General features: G+C 38.6%; 1 protein-coding gene across 1 annotated transcript in view; it reads left to right on the top strand.

The window, feature by feature from the left end:
* ROS1 (ROS proto-oncogene 1, receptor tyrosine kinase) overlaps window positions 1-13240 on the top strand; it is a gene marked incomplete at both ends in the record, with an annotated part of 112291 nt that overhangs the window by 54294 nt on the left and 44757 nt on the right. The window contains 7 exons of the mRNA XM_082669025.1: window positions 1417-1480; window positions 1795-1997; window positions 3586-3791; window positions 4665-4951; window positions 8629-8805; window positions 10180-10382; window positions 12579-12723. Coding sequence (XP_082525151.1) covers window positions 1417-1480; window positions 1795-1997; window positions 3586-3791; window positions 4665-4951; window positions 8629-8805; window positions 10180-10382; window positions 12579-12723 — 1285 coding nt within the window. The remainder of the gene's footprint in view (window positions 1-1416; window positions 1481-1794; window positions 1998-3585; window positions 3792-4664; window positions 4952-8628; window positions 8806-10179; window positions 10383-12578; window positions 12724-13240) is intronic.

Raw genomic sequence — 13240 nt, 5'->3', positions numbered from 1 at the left:
GAAAAACGACTGCCACCTATTTTGGCATTTTAAATATAATATGACATAGCTTTCCCCTTATGGTAGATAGCCTGATGATTTTCACATCGTCATTATATACCAGGTTGGTGACAAGGTTGTACATATTTAGAGTTATTTTCCATTTCATTTTGGGGAACAGAATGTTTTGGGGAGTGTTTTAGAGATTTGTGGTTTCCAGAGGATCTATTTTCTTTTTGTAAAATTCTAATTCTGTAATTATTTTTATAATATATTAGGTCTACATATACTAATCAAAACAGTTGTACATAAAAGTTAAAGATAACACACATTCCTATTTGTTAAGAATTACGTGTGTTCCAGTTAAATAAATAGTCTGGTTAAGTGTATTTGCCTATATGTTTATATTGGTTCAAATCTCAGTCACCACAGAGCTTTGCAAAGTGATCTGCATGTATAGGCGTTGAGTTTTACTTAACACGGTCCAGTGCAAAAGTGAAGACTGATTGATATATGTATGCACCATGATAAACACACACACATGCACGCACACCATACACAGATAGTAATAAACAGAATATAGTAAAAGAGATTTAATTCTAGAAGTATAATAAAAATAATCCAATGTTTCGTTGATTGAGAGGGCACTTGAGCTTCTATCTTTCAAGGCCACCATTATGGATGGCAATTTTCTTTTAGGCTATAGAACACAGGCAAGTTTTGGAAGTGGAAATAATTATTATATAATGAGAGACATGTAATAAAAATTGTTTAAAAAAACTTTGCTGTTAGAACGCAGCTTGGCACAGTGGGAAGGAAAGCATACAGACCTCAGAAGACTTAGTTTTATGCCAGTTTCTACATGTGTCATTGTGGATAGGTTGCCTCCCCTAATTATGATCTCTGTCCAGTTTCTACTCTAGTAGTTGTGAGGATCAAAAGAGATAATATACGTAAAAGTGGTTTGAAATGCACAACTCATTTTCAAATATAAGGGTTAATTACTATTTTCTTTTTATTAAATCTTCTTTTAAAAAAGTACAGTAAATTTAGTTATTTGAAGCTTCTTGTTGATTTCATGATAAAGTGGAAGTTTACCATAATCTGTATGGTTTTGTTTCTGTTAAATGTTCCATGTAATTTAATTTTGGAAATAGCTAAAGACGTTTTATAGAAATTCAGATCTTTTGCAATAGAGGTTTGTGCCATTACTTTGTACTTTTCTGGACAAAACAATCCTACCAAAAATTGTTTGGGACAATATTTTTCCTCTTAGTAATTTTTTGCTATATACTTCGATGTGAATAACTGAACCTATTCATGATATATCTCATAATTGTGAAATGAAGTATTCAATAATTTATCAGTCTCAGAACTTAACTGTCGTCACTGAGGACACTTTTGAATGCACATTTTTGTATGCTTTTCTTTCTTTAGGTTCGAGTCTTCACATCCAAAGGACCTGGACCATTTTCTGACATAGTAAAGTCCAAAACATCAGGTATTTATTATCTAAAACCTGTGCAAATAACAACTAGTGATTTAAAAACATTTTTGACCCTTAGTATTCTCAGGGATACCCAAGTGCTATCTCTGAGCTGAAATTAAAGTCAAATAAAATAATCAATTTTCATCATCACCAAACACGCTTAAATAAACCTAGGCTTAGAGCACCCAGGCAGAATCCATTGAGACGGGTGTAGTAAATGAGTCCAAAGGAGACTCACGGATTTCAGAAGGGCCTGATGTTGAATCAAGGGATTTTGCTAAAGTTCTTTTTCTCATACATATTATCTACTTGTTTTTTGTTTTTAGAGATCAGTGCATTTCCATACCTCATAACTTTTTTTGACAACAAGATAGTTTTGTTAGATATGGATCGAAATCAAGTTGTATGGACACTTTTGGCGGAAGGCGACGTTGGTGCCTTGGGCTACACAGCTGATGACGCAGTGGCGTACTATGCTCAGGGAGACTCACTCCTCCTCCTCAACATGCACAATCAGTCCAGCTCTGAGGTATTTCGCTACGTAATTCTTCTGAAAGGAAGTGGAGTATTTGCATATCACACAACGCTGTGATGAAAATGACGAGCCAGTGGTTGAGCCATTAAGATTAGAATGGTTGAAAAGGACAGATGTTGTGTATTTAGTCACAAGTGAATTCAGGTTATGTTTTGTGCAGATGTGATTCAGGCTTAATTTAGCAAACAGTTCTTGGGCTTAAGGCACTGTGTTACCTGAGATAGAGGGAAAACAGAACGTCACAGTCCTTGAACAAATCCAGTCTAGTTTTAGTCTAACAAGGGTAAGACAGTATGGCATGGTGATTAAGAGGGTGAGCCTTGAAACCTGACAACCTAGAATTTAATTCTGACTTTACTACATGCTAGAACTGTGACCATCAGCAACTTATTTAACCACTATGGTTGCATAGTCCCTCATCTTAGGGTGAAGATTAATGAGCTAATCCATGTAAGGCATTTAGCACAACGCCTGGAATGTGGTAGGTATTCACTGACTGTTAGCTAGTGGAGAAGACAGGCGGAAGACTGTAAGTGCTATGCTGAGGGCAGGATGCAGTGGAATCACAGAGAAAGGATGCTTCATCCAGGATGGAGGGGTGGTGGTGGTGGTAGAGTGGAAAGACATCTTGGGTACAAATAAGATGAACCAGGTGAATGTGGGGAAAAGCTGAGGCAGCAGCAAAGTCCGGGAAACCAGAGAGCCATAGCCTGTTCGGGGAGCTGTAACTAGGAGCTTGGAATGGAGGTGGGGGTCAGGGCAGAGTAAGAGGCAGGTGGTAAAGCTGAAGAGGTGGGCAAGAGCCTAAATATAAGGGACCTTCTTTACGGTGCCAAGGAGATGAGTGTCAATTTTGAAGCCAACATCAAGCCATTCAAGAAATTTAGTGGGTCATTAACATGATCAAGTAGTGTTTTAGGAAGACCCCTCTGTTAGCAAAGAAGAGAAGGTTTGTTTTAGGACGATCTCTCTGTTAGCAAAGAAGAGAAGGTTAAGTCTGAGGCAGTCGGGAACTATCACAGGAATCCAGACAGGAAATGTTAGGCAGGAAGTGAGAGACACTGAGGTAAGAGAGGAGAGGACAAACTCAGGAGATATTTAAAATGGGACTAATTGGCTATGGGTAGTAATGGGAGGAAGAAGTCAAGGGGCAGCAACAGTTGTCGAGACTGCTCTTCAGGTGAGTGTTGGAAATCCATAAAAATATAAAATGCAGGAGAAAAGGAGGTTTGGGGGGTGGGGTGATGAATTTTGTTTTCTGAGATCATTCATTTGGAGATGTTCGGTAGGCAGTTTGATATTTGAAGCAGTAACTCAATGAGAGATCTTGCCTGAAGATGTGAATTTGTAGCTCCGGTCTATGGATTACAGTTGAAGCCATGGTAGTTGAAATTAACCAGGGAAAATATACAATGTGAGAAGAGGACCAGTGTTACAGTGGCACACAGTCCAGAGTTACCGAGATTTTGGATTACAGAAGAGAAGTGAAGTAAATAAGAAATCGAGTGACTACAAAAAAAGTCCTCAGAGTTGAAGAAAATGAGCATTATCTTCTTGGCTGTGTTTTCTACCTGTTGTTAAGATTTTCCGAGATGCACTGGTTTTTGATATCACAATTATTACAATTGACTGGATTTCAAGGCACCTCTACTTTGTGCTGAAAGAATCACAAAATGGAACGCAAGTATTTGATGTAGATCTTGAAAACAAGGTGAAATATCCCAGGAAGCTGAAAATTTGCAACAGAAATTCAACAGTAATCTCTTTTTCTGTATATCCTTTCTTAAGGTATGTGAAGCGTGAGTGTCTGTTTCTATTGTGATGAAATAGACATAGACATATTTAATGTAGTATCTTTGGTTTAATATTAGAGTCAATGTTGGGACAGTAAGATACTTAATGTTCTTGATGTTAACTTATAGTAATTCTACATATAAATGATGAGCCTACAACCACCAATATATAAAATTAATCCATACTGACAATTCCACTAACCTAAAGTTAGGTTAATTACCAGCGGGAAACCAAAGGATATTTTTATACCAGTGAATTTAATAATATCCCCAGTTGGTAAGGACAAGAAGGGGACTGAGACGGCAGCAGGAAATGAGCAGGAGATAGACAGGAAGCATGTTTTCCATAGTAAATGCTATTCTGGGCTCATCCATCTTTAATTAATGTCCTTATGAGATTAATTTTAAGGCCTCCATTCAGCAACTGAATAGCAGTTTCTCCGGCTGAAGAGTTATATTTTGTTTGTGCCATAAGCATGGTTATAGTCTATCTTGAAACTAGATTGGTAACTAGTATTAAGAAACAGAAACAAACTTGAGAGGAAGGGAATGGAGATGGTGTTGATGAAAAGTATGCAAATATGTTTCATATTTAGAGCCAGTAATGAGCCATTTAATACAATGCCTAAGGTCATTATAGTCCAAGGCTTTCGTTGCAAACACATTTATTGAGAAATCATTGGAAAATGCTACAAACTAGACTTCTTGTGATCTCTTCCATCAGAAGGTTATTGAACACTGGGACATGTTCTTTTTAAAGGTGGCATCTGTCCTCACAATCATTAGAAATGATTGATCTTCATTAGAAACTGATATTTGCAATGATATGTTTTACTCATTAAGTTGGAGTGTCCTTTTGTTCCTATAGTCGCCTGTATTGGACAGAAGTTTCTGATTTTGGATCTCAGATGTTCTACTACAGTATTATCAACCAGACCTTGCACCGAATTCTGCAACCCCCAGCCATAAACCATCCAAATGGAAGAAGCCAATGTTCTTGCAATGTGACTGAATTCGAGTTAAGTGGAGCAATGACTATTGATACCTCTGATCTAAAGAAACCACGGATATACTTTGTCAAAGGGCAAGAGATCTGGGCAATGGATCTGGAAGGATGTCAGTGTTGGCAAGTTATCATCATGCCTGCTTTGTTTGGTAAGACACTCGTGTGTGTAGTAGATCTTCACTAATAATGGCAGCCCCTCCTGTCCTATTAAAAAGGAGTTACATTCAACCTATACTCAAAGGAATATGTGTGTGTGTGTGTGTGTGTGTGTGTGTGTGTGTATATATATATATATATATATATATATATATATAGTATTTGCTCCAGACCGTGCCAAATGTTTTTGTAGAATTCAAGTTGTTTTCAGGCAAATTGTACATAGGCATTCACATAATTTTCTGGATCTGTGGGGGGCTTTTTTTGTTGTTATTTTATAATTAACAGTAGAACTACAACTTATTGAGCTCAACTATGTGTTCTAAGCAGGCTACTAAATGTATTATCTCATTTGATCTTCAAAACACCTCAGTGAAGTAGATACTAGTATCCACATTTTACAGATGAGGAAATTGAGGCTGAGAAAGGTAATTTGTCCAAAGGGCCATAGTTAATAGAGGAGCTGGTATCTGAAACTGAGCCTAACTACGGCATCCCTGATCTTCCCACCAGTACTCCACCCCCGTGCTGATGATTTCATTGCCTCCACGTTCAGCATGACTTGGTCAATACTTGACAGGTCTATCTGTTGAAATTCACAATCTTGTGGAGGAAATATTTGAAAGTCTAAAGTCACTTGGAAGTCTTCTAATTAGGAGTAATTGCAAAAGAAAAAAAACACTCTAAATACCCCCATATATTCTTAAGGGTCTAGTCCTCACTATCCAATCACTAATCATGTGTGGTGATTTAAGTTTAAATTAATTAAAATTAAATAAAATTCAAAATTTAATTCCTCAGCCACACTAGTCACATTTTAAATGATCAAAACCCACAGAGGCTAATGGTCACTGTATTAGGCGGCACAGATGTAAAATATTTCCATCATCAAAAGTGCTACTGGGGGGCCTTCCCTGGTGGCGCAGTGGTTAAGAATCCACCTGCCAGTGGAGGGGACATGGGTTCGATCCCTGGTCTGGGAAGATCTCACATGCCATGGAGCAACAAAGCTTGTGTGCCACAACTACTGAGCCCACGTGCCACAACTACTGAAGCCCACGTGCCTAGAGCCCGTGCTCCGCAACAAGAGAAGCCACCACAGTGAGAAGTCTGAGCACCGCAGCAAGGAGTGGCCCCCCACGCTCACTGCAGCTAGAGAAAGCCCGTGTGCAACAATGAAGACCCAACGCAGCCAAAAACAAACAAACAAATAAATAAATAAATTTATTTTTTAAAAAGTGATATTGGGTATTGCTGGTTTATATAGTAAAGTTTTGAAATTGCAAATGTGTGTGTGTCTGTGTGTTGTAACTTTATGTATGGTTTTGTTGACATACCAGCCAGAGCTTTTTTTTTTTAAATTAATTAATTAATTTATTTTTGGTTGCGTTGGGTCTTCCTTGCTGCGTGCGGGCTTCCTCTAGTTGCGGCGAGTGTGTGGGGGGTCACTCTTCCTTGTGGTGCGCAGGCTTCTCATTGCTGTTCTCTCGTTGTGGAGCACAGGCTCTAGGCACGCGGGCTTCAGTAGTTGTGGCACGTGGGTTCAGTAGTTGTGATGCATGGGCTTAGTTGCTCTGCGGCATGTGGGATCTTCCTGGACCAGGGCTCGAACCCATGTCCCCTGCATTGGCAGGTGGATTCTTAACCGCTGAGCCAACGGGGAAGCCCCCAGAGCCTTTTAGAAGCAATTCCAATGTACTTTCAATGGGCTTGAGAGTGGAGATAATATTCTGAACTTCTCTTATTAGGAGAATAACTTGATTCTGTTGAATGTGTGACAAAGACTCTTTCCTTGATCAAACTTTAATTGCTCTTTTTTTTTTTTTATTTTGGGCCACGCCGAGTAGCTTGCTGGATCCTAGTTCCCCAACCAGGGATTAAATCCATGCCTCCTGCAGTGGAAGCACCGAGTCCAGAGTCCTAACTATTGGACCATCAGGGAACTCCCGGATCAAACTTTAGTTACGCTCCTGTGAGCCCTTTTCTCAACTAGGCCTCAAACTTGGTCTTCCCTGTCCATCCTTGCTGAGTCCAGTTTTAGCAAGAATCTTGCCAAATCAGTTTAGAGAGAATCCCTCGTCTTGGTATCTGATAAAGTTCTTCACCCCCACCCTTGATGTTCTTGGCCAAAAATCCTATGAGGCCAGTTTAGCAAGAATCCCCCTCCCATTGATGTCTCCTCTTAGTAATTTTCTTGACTGCTCTCTCCCTCTGCTTGTTGGATACAACCCCCAGTTGTCTTTGTTGTATTTGGAGTTGTGCACATCTCCCTCCCCTACTGCAATATTGCAGCAGCCTTGATTAAAGTCTTCCTTACCATTTAAACAAGTGTCAGGATAATTTTTCTTTAACATCTGACACACAAGAGTTATCTATTGGGCCATTATTTTATAGCTATAGAACTAGTCAGTCTTTCATGAAGCCACAATTGAAATCCATAATCCAAAAATTAGAAAATTAAAATGACTTTAGAGATCATTTAGCTGACATAATATTGGAAGAAATCCCCTCTACCAAAACAGCCTTCTTTGAGCACCTGTTTATAAAACAATTTACTACCTTATAAGGAAGTCTGTTTAATTTTTGCACAATTCTAAACGCTAGATATTTTTCTTATGTTTAGCCGAAGTTTTCTCCCCATTCCTCTCATTCATTGGCCCGAGTTCTGACTTCTAAATTTACAAAGAATAAATCAATCACTTTCCACATGATAGCGACTCAACTATGTGGAAAGAGCTGCCAGAGCCCATGCTAAGCACTTCCTTTAGAGGAAAAAATTCAAGTATCTCTAAGTACCCCTTAGGTGGTATGGCTTCTAGATCTTTCTTTGCCCTATTCACCCTCCTGAGGTTTCGCTCTAGCTGCTTAGTTCTCTTAAATGTTGTCCCATAAGGACTCACTGTACTTTCAGTATGTTCTGGTCAGCACAGAGGGCCTGTGACTTCCTAGGTCTTCTTTTACTGCAGCTAAAAGTGACATCAGGCCTTTGGGCTGCCTGCCATTTGAATAACCCATAGTCTTTTTCATGTTAACTATTATTAAGCCAGAACTTCTTTCATTCTTTATTTACAGTTTTAATTTTAACCTTGAATTTAGGATGTTATATTTGTTGCTATTAAATTTCAATCCATTTCACGATTCTGTTGTGATATTTTTGAATAAGTCAGAGACTGAATGTACTAGTGACAGTAAGAATCATGTATTATCTGCAAATTTGATAAATATGTTTATTATGCATTCATTCTAAATCATTGCTAAATATACTGAGCAAGGCGCTGAGCCCTGTGCCTCAGCTAATACCTCCCTTCAGTTGGTGTTGTTTGGGGTGGAATCACACAGGTAAGCTTTAAATCCTGGCTCTGCCCTTGACGAACTTTGTGGCCTTGAGGGGAATTATTTAACCCCTCGAAGCCTCAGTTTCCACTTATACAAAATGAGACTAATAATCATAGTATTTGCTTTGTTGGCTTGATATGGAGCTAAAATGAGAAAATATCTGTAAAATCCTTAGGCTAATGACATAAAGGTATTATTTTTTCATATTGAAATAATAGAAAGATTCAAAATTTCTCAGTTATGCTATAGAAAAAGGATTTCACATATTGCTTAGAGTAGAAAATGTCAGATATGTATTTTGTTCTTTATGTTCTTTTCTGTTTTTCATCAACAGGAAAAATGCTTGTTAGCTTGACTGTGGATGGACAATTTCTCTATTGGATCTCCACAGCAAAGGACAGCACACAAATTTATCAGGCAAAGAAAAGCAATGGGGCCATCCTGTCCCAGGTGGAGGCCCTAAGTAGTAAGCATATCTTGGTTTACAGTTCAGTTCTGCAGCCTTTTCCAGGTAAGAGAGTCACATACTTAATCAGCTTGTTCTCCCAGTTTAGGGTCAGGAAAATTTCATAATGTTTCCTCCTCCAGGGCTGTCCCTCCAACTCTTCGTTGTGCTCTCAGCATTGCTCCAGACGGTCAGGGTTTGGTGCACGTTGTGATTGCTGTTTGCCCTGGGTCACAATTTATCTCTATCTGTATACATGGCTTGGGCTGTGGCAGGCTACTTTAGACACGGGAAACCCTTGTCCTGTCATTCTCTCTGTCTAGCCTCTTGTCTTCTCAGTCCCATAATTTCCCTTCTTTCTGTCTTTTTTCTCCCCTGATGATATTTTAGACCTCCCAGTGGTGTCAAAAAGCTTTGCATAAAATTTCAGGTCTTTTTCAAGGTAAAATGCCTATGTATTATAGGATTAGATATGTCAACCATTTAACGTGTACATTTGTGCTACCATTTTTATTGTTTCTCTCGTTTGTTTAATGTGTCACTCATGAAGTTTTTTAGTGTTGTGCCCTTCACTCTATTTTCCCCACACATCCTCTGGGTTTTGTATAATGCAATGACTTTTAGGAATGCATGTATCACATTATGGCAGAACTGACTATATATTTTTTGCTGAGAGTCATAATAAAATAAATGTTTGAAATATAAAAACCAACCAACCAAAAACAAAAACAGCACTACATAGCCTCATGGGTGACATTCAAACCTAAAGTGGTCTCTGAGTTTTTTCACAAGCTCTCTCTGCCATTAAAGTCACAATGTCATTCTAAATTCAGTATAATTCCCTCTTAGAGAGGGAGAGAAATGAGTAAAACAAACCCTCTTTGCTTAAATGTATTCAGTTATAAAATACGTAAGTTATACAATATGAAAACATGGGAGAACTTATAAATAAACTGAGTGCATATTTTGGTGAAATAATTCATCTAAGAGATTTAAAAAATCCATGCAATATCTGTTTGAGTTTGAACACACACGCATATCCCTAGAAATAAAAGTCCTAAAGATAACATCAGTTTTCATAATCGGAATTCATTGAAAAATATGATTGATATAATGCTCTCATTACTTTCTTCAAAATAAAAAAGGGTCAACTTATTTTGCTATTCACTGTCTAGGTACATAATTAAGGGTAGTTTAGCTCCATCTGCTGGAAATTGTAAGCAATTACCAGTTATTTTGCACTCTTCCCCAGGCGTTTAACATGTTCAAAACGTATGAAAAAAACGTGTCTTCCTGTCCTGAATAACATTTCCAACACTCCAATGCACCATACCTTGTCAGTTAAATAAAAAGAAAATATGATATTATCCTTGATGTTAGATAAATCTGCTGTTTCTCTTGTACGTACATGTGTATATAATCTTTTTATTATTATTTTAGATAGAGCATTTCTGTCTCTAGCTTCAGATATTGCAGAGCCAACTATACTTAACACCACTAATACCAGCCTCACAATCAGATTACCACCTGTCCAGACAAACCACATGTGGGATGGCATCACCAGTCCCACTCCCACATACCTGCTTTATTACAAAGAAGTAAATGACAGGAAGAACAGCTCTGAACTGAAAGATAGAATGCTGGTAAGGTTGGAGCTCGTTGTCTTTGTCTTTTCACAAGATGCCTTTTTTTGATATAAAATCCTCAGCCATAGTATTTTCTATATTATGTTCTGAAACACACTGTGATGCTAACTTTTACAGATGACTGAGCTACTTGTAATGAGGTGGATAGACCTAGAGTCTGTCATACAGAGTGAAGTAAGTCAGAAGGAGAAAGACAAATACCGTATGCTAACACATATATATGGAATTTAAGAAAAAAATGTCATGAAGAACCTAGGGGTAAGACAGGAATAAAGACACAGACCTACTAGAGAATGGACTTGAGATGGGGAGGGGGAAGGGTAAGCTGTGACGAGGCGAGAGAGAGGCATGGACATATATATACTACCAAACGTAAGGTAGATAGCTAGTGGGAAGCAGCCGCATAGCACAGAGAGATCAGCTCCGTGCTTTGTGACCGCCTGGAGGGGTGGGATAGGGAGGGTGGGAGGGAGGGAGACGCAAGAGGGAAGAGTTATGGGAACATATGTATACGTATAACTGATTCACTTTGTTATAAAGCAGAAACTAACACACCATTGTAAAGCAATTATACTCCAATAAAGATGTAAAAAAAACAAAAACATACTGTGTTCTATCTAGTCTCTTGTCTACGAGTAAGTTCAGCTTCAAGGAAATATATTAACCCTAATCAGTCGGTAGATTGCCTTATAGTGACTGTTTCCTGAGTGTCCTAAAAGAGCTGGGTTTGTTTCCCTCCCTAATTATCTAATTATCCCCAGAAAGTGATACAGACTTGTTTTTGTGGCCATTCCAGCAGACTGAGGGGTAAGAAATGAACTGGACAGAAAGTACATTTCTGTATACCTTTCCTCCATAGCATGTAGCTAATATAAAAATTGTACATTATATTTTTGTTTATTTTCTATATGTTGTGAAATGTGTTGTTATGCAGAGACTACGTTTTTATTCATCATTGTATTCCTAGCACCTAGCATACTACTTGGCATTGTATAGGCATTACTAGATATTTCTTGAATGAATGAATGGAGACAATTCATTCCATCATTGGCCTGGTGTTCCAGTTGTCTTTGAGATGGAATTGTATGTATCCAGTATTTTTCTTTGTGCTTATTTTATAATCAAGTCAAAAGGTGAAATTGACCATCATCTATTGGAGGTTAAGCACTATATACTTTCTTTCTGATTCTTGTAACTTCCTTTATTTTGTCTATTTTTAAAAAATATATTTATTTTTGGGCTTCCCTGGTGGCGCAGGGGTTGAGAGTCCGCCTGCGATGCAGGGGACGCGGGTTTGTGCCTCGGTCCAGGAAGATCCCACATGCCGCGGAGCGGCTGGGCCTGTGAGCCATGGCCGCTGAGCCTGCGCGTCCGGAGCCTGTGCTCCGCAACAGGATAGGCCACGGCAGTGAGAGGCCCGCGTACCACAAAAAATATATATATATATAAATATATATATTTATTTATTTATTTAAAAATTTTGTCTATTTTAACCTTTCTTTACACATTTCTAACAGGAGTCGTTTCAGAGACAGATTGGATCATTTGGCTGACCAAGATTGGGTTTCTGTCATTTCTCTTATTAGAGCTTATCTCTTATTGTCTTCATAACGATTAATATGGGCCAAAGGCAGTGAGTGGTTCTCAAACTTGACAGCACATTGAAGCTTTTAAAATTTCTGAGCCCATGCTTCACCTCAGACCAATGCAATCAGAATCTTTAGGGGTGGGACCCAGGTATCAGTATTTTCTTAAAACTTCCCAGATGTTTCCAAAGTGTAACCAAAATTGAGAACCATTAGTGTAAGGAAAGTCTTTTTAGTTTCTTAAAGTTTATTTCTGAGAATGATTAGATAATGTAGCTTATTCTTTTATTGTATTCACGGATGTGTCACATCCTTACAATACCTTCCTGCTGAATTTCTAATGCAACGCTAATGAGATAGTGTGCTCTGGGAATTCAGCTTCCTAAGTGAAATGATTATGTCACAACTGACTGAGGCTGCCAATCATTTGGCATTTATTCTTGGAGACATTCTGGGCAGACTAGGACAGTGAAGATTGTCACTCATGATCCAAGATTTAAAGATGAATTAAAAATATTTGAGTCTTTTAGTTTTTTTCTCTTTGATTAAATAATTTCTCCCCGTTTGTACAAAAAATAAGACACTGATTTTTAAAAATTAATTACAGGAATTTCAGCAGAGTATAGCCCTTATTGAAGGTTTACAACCATTTTCAACATATGTGATACGGACAGCTGTAAGGAATTATTATTCAGATCCTTTGGAACAATTACCTCTGGGAAAAGAGATTTGGGGAAAAACTAAAAGTGGAGGTGAGTTACGGGTGTGGTGTGGGATTTTCTAGAGTGGAATTTTGTGATATATGTGCTTGTGTGTGCCTATATTTGTTTTTTGGGGTTTTTTAAAAAATAAATTTATTTATTTTATTTATTTATTTTTGGCTGCATTCGGTCTTCATTGCTGCGCGTGGGCTTTCTCTAGTTGCGGCGAGCGGGGGCTACTCTTCTCTGTGGTGCACAGGTTTCTCATTGCGGTGGCTTCTCTTGTTGCAGAGCATGAGCTCAGGGTGCGTGGGCTTCATTAGTTGTAGCATGCAGTCTCAGTAGCTGTGGCCCACAGGCTTTAGAGCACAGGCTCAGTAGTTGTGGTGCATGGGCTTAGTTGCTCTGCAGCATGTGGGATCTTCCCGGGCCAGGGCTCGAACGTGTGTCCCCTGCATTGGCAGGCGGATTCTTAACCAGTGAGCCACCAGGGAAGCCCTATACTTGGTTTTTATCTGGATGCTAAGTTATCTTTATTATGTGAGTTTTTTTAAGCTTAATAAGAAAA

This window comes from Grampus griseus, assembly GCF_964374135.1.
Source record: "Grampus griseus genome assembly, chromosome: 13".
Lineage (NCBI taxonomy): Eukaryota > Metazoa > Chordata > Mammalia > Artiodactyla > Delphinidae > Grampus > Grampus griseus.
Note: the sequence above shows the minus strand (reverse complement) of the source record. Positions and strands in the feature narration are given on the sequence as shown.